Here is a 10,584-nt window from a genome sequence, read left to right on the forward strand (position 1 = left end):
AGCAGAGCAGAAGTGCTGGGTAAAATGGCGGCCTACAGCCGCAGAAAGCCACACCCCATCCTCTGAGCTGGGGGTCATCTTGGGCACCCCTGGAGAATCCATAATCCTCACATCCTCCCAACAAACTCTGCTGAAAGGTTCAATAAAATCCCTAAGAACACACAAAGGCTTAGGGAGAGCCAGTCCTTGGACAAGCAAGGCATCCAGACCCCTCCCGGTGGGCTGGGTTGAAGGGACCAGGAGGCTGTGCTAAAATCAGTCACCAAGACCGAGTGGCAGGCCTGGCCCTTCCCTCTCCTGTACACACTCTCCCTTGGCTGAGTGGCCTTTCATGTGATAAGTATGCTGGCTGCCCTGCCCCAAGGAGGCCGCCAGGCAAGGAAGTGAATATAATACAAGGAGCAGTTCCTTCAGAGAAGCTCGGAGTCAGAGTTGTTGTTCTTTTAACCAGAGCTCATCTGTCTGAAAGCACTAAGGGTGGGGCGGGAGTTGGAGAGAGGGAGCATTCAGTATCTGTACCGCAAAGCCCCCTCCAAAAAGGAGTGGGAAGCAGTCAGAATACGCAGAAGCAGTTTTACCCAAAGTTGGTGCTAAGGATTGGCAAGCTCATTTCTCATGCTACAGTTCTCGTCCAAGTTTTCCCAGAAAAAGTGGAAAAGGAGAAGGAAATGCCATGTGTTATGGGTTGAATTGTGTCCCCCTAAAATATGTGTTGGAATCCTAACCCCTACGCCTACAAATGTAACCTCATCTGGGAAAAGGGTTTTCCTTGTTATGTGAACGAGGCCGTATCAGTTTGCAAGGTATGTCTTAACCTAATCACTTCTGAGATGTAAAAGCAGATTGGACACAGAGAGAAGTAAGCACAAATAGGGGAAAAGTTAGATGCCACTTGGAGATCTCCAAGGAACCGAAGAACCCCAGGATAGCGAAGCTGAGACAAGGATTTCCCCCAGAGCCTTCCCCTAGAGCCAGGGCCCTGAACTTGGACTTCTAGCCTCCTCAACTGTGAGAAAATAAATTCCTGTTCTTTAAAACCACCCCCTTATGGGATTTCCATTACAGAAGCACCAAGAAACTAAGGCTCCATGTCCACTCCTCCCGGAAGATCCAACGGAGATGCCATCTCCTCTGCAGTGAATTTCCAGACTTGTACCAACAAAACAAGCCTCCCTTCTCACGGGTCCCCTCCCCTCACCCACTTCTCCTGTAGGACACGGTTCTGTGTTTGTGGGTTTCTGTGTGCTCATCTATTTTCAAGGTTAAGCAGCTGTTCAATCCTCCCCATTCTGACCAGAGCTGTCGGAAAACCGAAGCTAGGCTTTCCAATTAAAAATGTAAGATGTTCCAAAAATAAATACCTGCATGATCTAAAGGAGCCCTGGTGGTGCAGTGGTTAAGAGCTCGGCTGCTAACCAAAAGGTCAGCAGTTCGAATCCACCAGCCCCTCCTTGGAAACCCTATGGGGCAGTTGTACTCTGCCCTACAGGGTCGCTATGAGTTGGAAATCGACTCAATGGCAATGGGTTTGGTTTTTCAGTTTGATCTAAAATGCTCTCATCAGGGTCCAGAAGCAAGCAGTATCTTCCGGTACACAAAGAAGGACTCAGGAAGACAACTGTCAGCAGAAGATCCGTGAATCTGCCATCAGCCTGGCAGTCCCCCCCAGGGGGCTGCCCACAGGCTGCACAGCACCAGCGACGGGGAGAGCTGCACTGCCTGCTGGCCAGCTCCCACGCTGGCCCACTCCACGGGGGCCTTGCTCCATACCCACAAGCACCACACTAAAGAGTGAGCAGAACCATGGCCAGAGTCATCAGCTGCCTTCGCTGGGACCTCCGCCCTGCGCCCAGAGTACTAGCCTTGGCAGGCAGCTCCTGTCACTCTCTCAGCTGCACCTGTCTCTGGGTAGCTTCTCAAGATCAAATCACCAACTCAGGACTGTTTCCAAGCAGAGCTGAGCGAGACCAGGTGTCCAGCTGCCTTCCCTCTCCACTCTTCTAGGCTGCTCTCTAGGCACCTTGGGGCGTAACTGTCAGATGCCCCAGTCTGGGACATGCCCACACCCTATCTGATCTCCCCATGCACACCGTCTCCCGTCTCCTTCACGGAGGCACTTCTGCCAGGCTTTGGTATGCTGGCAAGCCCTAGCAATGTCCTTGACTCTTCTCATGCTACGTGAGCTCTCGGCACACTCCCAAACCTTCAGTCTGGGACTGGCCCCACTCCAGAGTCCCTGGGTGGCACAAATGGTTAAGTGCTCAGCTGCTGACAGAAAGGGTGGAGGTTCGAGTGCACCTAGAGGTACCCTGGAAGAAAGGCCTGGCGATATACTTCCAAAAATGTAGCCACTGAAAACCCTATGGAGCACACAGTTCTACTCTGACACACAAGGGGTCACCATGAGTTGGAATCAACTTGATGGCAGCTGGTGTGGTTTGGTTTTTGGTTGGCCTCACTCCTGAGCCCCACATGGGCATTTTCACCTGCACACCTGCCCAGGTGTACTGCACACCTGCCTAGGTGTACTGACACTTTGCTGGTTGGTGTGGTCCAGAACCAGCACCACAGGCATCATCCAGGAGCTTGTTAGAAGTGCAGAATCCTAGGCCACACTCTAGACCCACTGAGTTCAAATCTGCATCTGAACAAATCCCCCAGGTGATGTGAGTGCACACCCAAGTGTGCGAAGCTCTGGTGTAGGCAAGGCTGGGCCAAGAAGGCACCCAATTATTATTATCACCGCCCCCTTCCCTCCACCCTCACCAAACTGCTTCTTCTTTCTCTCCTCCCTATTTCAGTTAAATGACAACATCATCAATTCAGATCCCAAGCTGGAAACCTCAGCTGTCCACAACCACTTCCTGGCCCTGACTCCCACACCTGCGTAATAACCACCGAGTCCTGTCATTCTGACTTCAGAAGCATCTCGAAGGCCCAGCCCTTCCTTCACCCCCCTGCACCCTATCTGTGAGCTGCATAGCTAAGCTCTGTTTACATGTCTGTCTCCCTGGCAGGCCGTGAGCTCTGTGAATAAGGTAGTTTTATTCTTCTCAGATTCCTAACAACCAGCACCGTGTCTGCCACATGGGCCTCAATAAACCAAATGTCTGCTGCACAAATGAATGAGCAAGCAGATGGGAAACAGACACTCAAGGTGTGTCAGATGATACGACCAACAGTCAGTGCAAAAATCATGCAATCGAAAAAAAAAACATGCAATGTTTCTTCTTGACTTTATAAAGTTGTTTCAGGATTAAAATTAAGTAGGTGGGAAATCGGATGCAGCATAGCTGGAAACACGGAGAGCTTTTTAATGAAAATATTTCTAGCCCTTTTTTTCTTCCAATGTATACCCACTAAGTTGGAATCGAATTGATGGCAACGGGTTTAACTTTATACAAGGAGCCCCCTGGCGGTTCAGTGGTTAAGAACTGGGCTGCTAACCAAAAGGTCGGCGGTTCGAATCTACTAGCTGCTCCTTGGAAACCCTGTGGCGCAGTCCTATTCTGTCCTATAGGGTCACTGTGAGTCAGAATCGACTCCGTGGCAACAGGTTTGGTTTCGTTTTTGTTAACTTTAAAAATGAAACCCACAGCCGTCAAGTCAATTCCAACTCATAGCGACCCTATATACAGGTGTCCCTGGGTCATGCAAACAGTTAACGTGCTCAGCTGCTGACCGAAAGGTTGGAGGTTGGAGTTCCTCCAGAGCACCCTGGAAGAAAGGCCTGGCAATCTTCTTCCGAAAAACCAGCCCTTGAAAACCCTGGAGTCGCCATGAGTCAGAATTGACTCAAGGGCAACTGGAAACTGGAAAAAAACTTTATATGTACAAAAAACAGTAATAGGTCCAAAGTCACCTAGTGGTCAGTGACCCTGGCTGGGTGGAGTTTAAACCCAGCCCTGAATAGCTGGCTAGATGGTTATAAGGTAGGTGGGGAAAGATAAGATGAGTTAAAGATGAGCCGAATGCAGGGAGGGGCAGGAACACCACCGAGGGCAGAGCACAGCTAAAAGATGGAATGTGGGTTTGAATGTGAATGCAGCGCAGCAGCTTCTGACCTCCACAAGGAGATCTCATGCCAGTACTTTGCTTTCCAGGTCTGGGAGAGCATCTGTGGTGAAGGAAACTCCAAACTGGGCCAGGATTAGAACAAGGAGGCTTTGTTGTAAAATTTCAAGCTGTGGATGAACCCACCCCCAACACCCAGTACTGCAAACAGTTCTAGGTGAGGTTTGAGTGGAAGGGCCGAAGGTCAAACAGCTGGAGCCTCTCAGTGGCCTTACAGCTTGTCTGCCAGCTAGAGGGTGCGAGTAGTGCCGCACTGATTGGCTTCTCCTCGACTTTCTGATTTTTGTATCCTGCCAGACCTAGCACAGTGTCTTGAAAATAGAATAAAAAGAAAACAAAACAAAAAACCAAGCAAACTCACTGCCGTCGCCTTGATTCCAACCCCTGGCAACCCCATGTGTTACAGAGCGGAACTGCTCCATAGGATTTTCTTAGCTGTAATCTTTATGGAAGCAGATCTTCCATGGCGCCACTGGGTAGGTTTGAACCACCAACCTTTCCATTAATAGCTGAGCACAAACCGTTTACACACCCAAGCACCTGCACATAATACACCAAACCCATTGCCATCGAGTTGATTCCGACTCATAGCGAACGACCCTGTAGGACAGAGCAGAACTGTCCCATAGGGTTTCCAAGGAGCAACGGATGGATTCAAACTGCCAACTTTTTGGTTAGCAGCCTGAGCTCTTAACCCCTGCACCACCAGGGCTCCCCACAAAGTATAGGGTTCAATAAATATCTACGGATAACTGCCTTGAGTTGGAGGCAGAAGCTGAGAAGCACAGCCCCCTTCCTTAGTCTCTCGGGAAGCTCAGCCCCTCACACCTGCATGACTCTGAGCCTGACTCTAGAGGGCAGGAGCACACTGGGACTCAGGCTAATGTGTGAAGCTGCATAAACTCCTGATGGTCAAAGCCCGCTTACTTGCAGAGAAACTGGGGCACAGGCAAGAGAGACCATGCATCCCACTCAGTACCCTAAACCCGGCTTCTCACATGCATCACACTCAGTACCCCAAACCTGGCTTCTGAGTCCCTGAACCACTAACACACACGTCACTGCAGGAGCTTGCCCTCTTTCTTAGAGCAGCTGGAAATGTCCAGCCCCTGGCAACTGCACAACCCACCGCTGTCCCATCGATTCCCACTCACAGCAACCCCGTAGGACAGAGCAGAACTGCCCCATACAGTTTCCAAGGCTGTAATCTTTTTGGAAGCAGACGGCCACATCTTTCTCCCGCGGAGCGGCTCGTGGGTTCAAACTGGCAACCTTTAGGTTAGCAGCTGAGCACTTTAACCAGTGCACCACCAGGGCCCCCAACTGCACAATACTCATAACGTTTTCCTTTATATCTCATCAAAAAAAAAAAAAAAAAACCCATTGCCGTCAAGTCAATTCCGACTCACAGCAACCCTATAGGACAGAGTAGAACTGCCCCATAGGGTTTCCAAGGAGTGGCTGGTAGATTTGAACTATCGACCTTTTGGTTAGCAGCTGAGCTCTTAACCACTGTGCCACCAGGGCTCATTATTCCTCATCAGCCTCTCAAAATTCTAACACTTCTGGAATGAGGATAATTCTCTTCCAAACCTGACAGGTCATTCATTCATTCATTTGTTCAGTGACTTTTTCTTGAGGCCTTATTCTATGTGGCAAGAACATTCCAGGGGCTGGAGATACAAAACAGTGAACAAAACAGAGAGCCCTGCCTTTTGGAACTCACACTCTAGTGGGAGACCATAAACAACACTGTAAATTATACAGACGTTAAACATTGATAAGTGCATGAGAAAAAGACAAAGCGGCACAGGGTAGGGGAGATCCGAGAGGTCAGGGCAGGTGTGGAGTGTGAGTTATTTAAACAGAGCAACAGGAAGGCCTCCCTGAGGAGGTGACGTGCGAGCAGAGTAGGGGAGAGGGCAAGGCATGCTGATGTCCGGGGACCAGCATTCCAGTGGAGGGGACTGGGGCAGAGGCTCTAGGCCCGGGGCATCCTGGTGTGTGTGAGGAAGGGCAATGAACGCCAGGGGACTTGCCAGGCAGGTATCCTTTTTGTTGGTTCATTCGCTTGTTCCACAAACATTTACTGAAGATCTTAGAAAGGCACGGCCCCACCCTCAAATCCAAGCCCACTACCACCAAGCTGACTCAATTGTGACTCATACTGACCCCAAAGGACAGAGTGGAACTTCCCCATAGGGTTTCCAAGGCTGTAATCTTTGTGGAAGCAGACGGCCACATCTTTCTCCCGTGGAGCAGCTGGTGGGTTCGAACCACTGACCTTTTGGTTAGCGGCCAAGCGCTTAACCAGTGCGCCACTAGGGCTCCTCTCTACACTCAAGGAGCCTCTAATTCTGAGGCTAGGGTCTGCAGGGGGTAAACAGCAAACACAGCTCTGGCAGAGCTAGGCTCAGGGCCCATGCCCAGCCTGGGGTGGTGAAGGTCCCCTGGAGCCCAGGAGAAAGCCTCGGAGACACTTGGCTAGATTAGGCACCCGCCCCCGACTTTGACGCTACTGACAACACTGGCTGTGTTGACCTTGCTGACTTCTTCCTTAGCTAAAAGCCTTCCAAAGATCAGATTTAAAAAAAAAAAAAATTTCTTAATTGTGGACGTACACCGTTTGCCATGTCCTAGCGGGCCTCAGACCAAAACAGTAGATGCCAGATGGAAAGATCTGGGAGAGGCCATACTGGAGGGAAGCTAGCGAGGCGATGGGTTGAGGCTGGTTTTCTGAGACCCCTGGGAACCAGGAAATGGCGGCATACACCCTGGTTCATTAGGGGTGATCGCCCTATCACATTCACATCGCCACGGCCTCCAGCGGCACTCGGTGGAACACTAGCATTTCCAAGGAATTACCAGCACCCCCTGCAGGGCTCAGCCTCAAGCTACCAGTCTTTGTTGAGAAGAGTCTGTTGGATTAAAATGTGAAATCAGAAAGCTCAGTTTAATGGAGCGAGCATAGCTACGGCTGCTCACCAAAAGGTCGGCAGTTCGAATCCACCAGCCGCTCCCTGGAAACCGTATGGGGCAGTTCTACTTTGTTGGAATCGACTCCACGGCAACAGATTAGGGCTTTTTTTTTGGGGGGGGGGGTGTCTAAGAGATGCTAACTCTGTTTTCCCAGCTTAATGAAAGAGCACTCCTTGAGCTGGGAGTCCAAGGACAGCCCTGCGGGGATCCAGGAAGCGTCCCACCCTAGGAGGGCTCAGCCCTGCAGATCACAGGCTGGGAAGCCTGGCCGGGCTGATTCACACTGGCTGGATCCAGATCTGGGCTGAACGGAGGGAATGTGATGATGGGTGTGTCACCAACCACACTCCCAAAGACCATAGACGTGGTAATAAGCAAGCTGCCCTGGAGTCCTAGCCAGATTCCTGACCAGGGGACATAGGGAAGTCTTCCGGGCCATGAGGCTGGGGGTGGGGTGGGATGGGGATGGGGGACAAAATCCTCCCTGAGCACTGCTTCTCTGTCCCAGGCTCAGGTACCTGGGAGAAACAGGTTCCTGGGTCTGCATCCCCAAAGTTCCCCCCAGGCTCTGCCATCATCCTCCAGACCAGGGCATCCACGTCCCTCCATCCCTCCAGTCTCTCTGCAGTAGGGCAGCCTTCTCCCAGCTGTCTCCCTCTCTGGCTTCTATTATTCCAGCCGACCTCTCCGAGGGAGGGATGCGGACAGCTAGGTCAGCTGTGCGCTGAGACTCAATCTATAAACTTAAAAAAAGAGGACACCAAATCCCCACCCAAGCATCTTTTCAGAAGGAGCCTGAAACAGCCAGCTCCTCTATGCCACCCCGTGGCCCACTGATATAGCCAGTTACACGGCTGTCCTCCGCTCTGTTCCAGAAACCACTGAAGGGATCTTCTGGCTTGCTTCCAGCTAGACTTCAGAAGTCGTTCGGAGCCCTGTGTCTGAGCAGTTTCAGTCAGGAGGGGCTCTACCGACAGAAATGAAGGCAGGGAGGGCTCTTAAACAGCAGTCCCCAGGTGTAGGATGAGTTTCCCCATCCTTTATAAATAGCCTTCCTGTTTGCCTCCTCACTCCCTTCAGCCTAGGAGAGTTTTACTCTGTAATTGGCTTGTTTACTGTCACTCTGAGGGCTCCTGAGTGGCAGAGGTGGGAGGAAAGTCTTGTTGGAAAGAAAGGGGTGTGTGTGCCCTGAGCTTTGAGGCTGGTGAGTAAACCCTCCAAGTGCCTCCCTAACGACCTGAGAACCGGCCAAGAACCCATGTGAGAAAAATACAGAAGGCAAGGCTAGGCCAGGGGAAGATTCACACGAGACCACAGGAGGGAAGCTTATGTGTGGCGCCTGGGAAGACAGAACAATAACCAAAACTTAATCGCTTGCTTCTGCTGAATAGTTGAAAGTGTTATTTAGCATTGTTCTGAGCAGGTAACCAACTAGAAACCTCCTAATTCTCCTGCTTCTCTGGACTAGGAGTTCTAATGAGGTCACTCCGCTTTTCAAAAATGTCTGCTAGCTCCAAGCTAACTTACAGTCCCAACTTTGAAGGCTCTTCATCACAGAGGCCCAAACTACTCAGCCTCCCCCACCTTAACCTGCCCCAGGAACTATACTCCAGCTGAAAAGAACCACATGCTTCCCTTCCCTACTCAGGTCCTCTGCTCATGGGGTTCCCTCTGACTCAAGTACCAGGTTACTCGTCAAAAGCCTCCTCGTCTTTTAAGTCTCCTCAAACGCTCCCTCCTGTGTGAAGGCTTTCCTGGTTCTCCAGACCCTTTCCCACCACTCCTCAATCAGATATGCAGGATCTGCGCTCTCAACCTCCGTAACGGCTCTCGGCTTCTTTGAAGGCATGTGCTTTACTCTGCTTCAGTAGCTCCCTGAGGTCTCGCACTCTCCCTCCAGCTAGACCATTGGTTCTGCAGGAGCAAGGGCTGTGTCTTACTCAGTTTGACTCACGTGAAGCACAAGGCACAGTCCCTGGCAGACAGCAGATGCTTAAGAATTGGTTTTTTTGCTGCCCTGAATATCGTTCACCCTAGAAGCATAGGAAGTGATGGGCAAAGGGACAGAGTCACACAAACCGAACGCTAAGCTCAGCAGAAACAAAACGGGCAAGCGTTCAAGAGGCACCATAAAGCAATGGAACACAAGCACTCCATCAGACCTTACCCTTCTTGAACTCTTCCAGCATAGCGTCCAACTTGGTGTCGTGGAAGACAAAGTGGACGGGGTGGTTGTAGAAGCGGGTGATGGTCTTGAGGGGGGTGCAGTCATCAGGGTCCACGAAGGCCAAGTCTTTTACATAGAGAATATCTACAATATTGGATTGCTCGTCTTCAAACACAGGAATGCGGGTATAGCCGCTTTCCATAATCTCTGACATAGTGTTGAAGTTCAGGATGGCATCACTGGGGATCATGAAGCAGTCTTGGAGCTGGGTCATGACATCCTCCACAGTCTTGGTCCGTAACTCCAGGGCACCCTGGATCATGTTGAGCTCCTCTTTCACGAGATCATTGTAGGGCTCCGTCACCTTCAGCATCTCCATCAGCTTCTCCCGGTTGTAAACCGTGCCAATCTCCTGGCCCAGGACGAAGTCCAGGAGCTTGCTGACGGGGTAACTGAGTGGGAAAGTGAGCAGCATAAAAAATTTGGTGAGACTGATGGTGTTGGCACCCACGGCCAACCCATGTCGGGAGCACAGGGCCTGAGGCACGATCTCCCCAAAGATGACGATGCCAATAGTGGAGGAGGCCACCGCCATGAGGCCAGATCCAATGAGGTTGTCTAAAAGGATGGTGAGGGAGGTGTTGACCAGCACGTTTCCCAGGAGCAGCGAGCAGAGCAAGTAGTTGCCCTTGCGCCGGATGGGCTCAATCTTGCGGGCATAGCGCTTCTCCTTGTCAGTGCCACAGTTCTGCACTATGCGCAGCTCCATGGGGTCCAGGGCCATGAGGCCCAGGTTAAGGCCAGAAAACATGCCCGACAGCACCAGCAGCACCATAACGAGGAGGATGTGCAGCCAGAGGGGCAGGAAGCTCCCGGCCTCCTCCACCATGAACAGCAGCGAGTCTTTGTCCGTCCACCTCTCCCAGGGCCGGTCCACCGCGGCGCGGGTGCACAGGGCATACAGCTTGATGTTCTCGCTCCTCCGCAGGAACTTGGTGAGCACCACCAGCATCCCGGACGTGTTCCCGCGGCTCACATTGACCAGCTGCTGGACCACCAGGTCCTTGGTGAGCTCCGGGCAGCTGGTGGAGTTGCGGGAGGTCTCGGAGTCGTCCACCTCGGTGAAGGAGATCAGGTTGCTGGAGACGGCGCCCAGCCGCTGGCCGTACAGCCTCAGGTTCACGGTGCTGCCCTCGGACACGAAGATGATGCCGTCCGAGTTCATCCCACACGACTTGTTGCAGCTCGCCAGCCTCATGCCCAGGACCGTGCCCTGCAGGGGGTCGCCCTGGCCCCGGGCCCCCCGCGCCCACAGCAGCACCGGCAGCACCAGCGCCACCAGGAGGAGGCGCCCTCGGGCCAGA

The 10,584-nt window shown here is 52.1% G+C and overlaps 1 protein-coding gene across 1 annotated transcript in view; it reads right to left on the reverse strand.

The window, feature by feature from the left end:
- CNNM4 (cyclin and CBS domain divalent metal cation transport mediator 4) overlaps positions 1-10,577 on the reverse strand; it is a 36,409-nt gene extending 25,832 nt beyond the window's left edge. The window contains 1 exon segment of the mRNA XM_012555888.2: positions 9,221-10,577. Coding sequence (XP_012411342.2) covers positions 9,221-10,478 — 1,258 coding nt within the window. The 5' untranslated portion in view covers positions 10,479-10,577.
- Positions 10,578-10,584: the final 7 nt, after the last annotated feature.

The sequence above is a fragment of the Trichechus manatus genome, unplaced genomic scaffold (assembly GCF_000243295.1).
Source record: "Trichechus manatus latirostris isolate Lorelei unplaced genomic scaffold, TriManLat1.0 scaffold00004, whole genome shotgun sequence".
NCBI classification, from domain to species: Eukaryota; Metazoa; Chordata; class Mammalia; order Sirenia; family Trichechidae; genus Trichechus; species Trichechus manatus.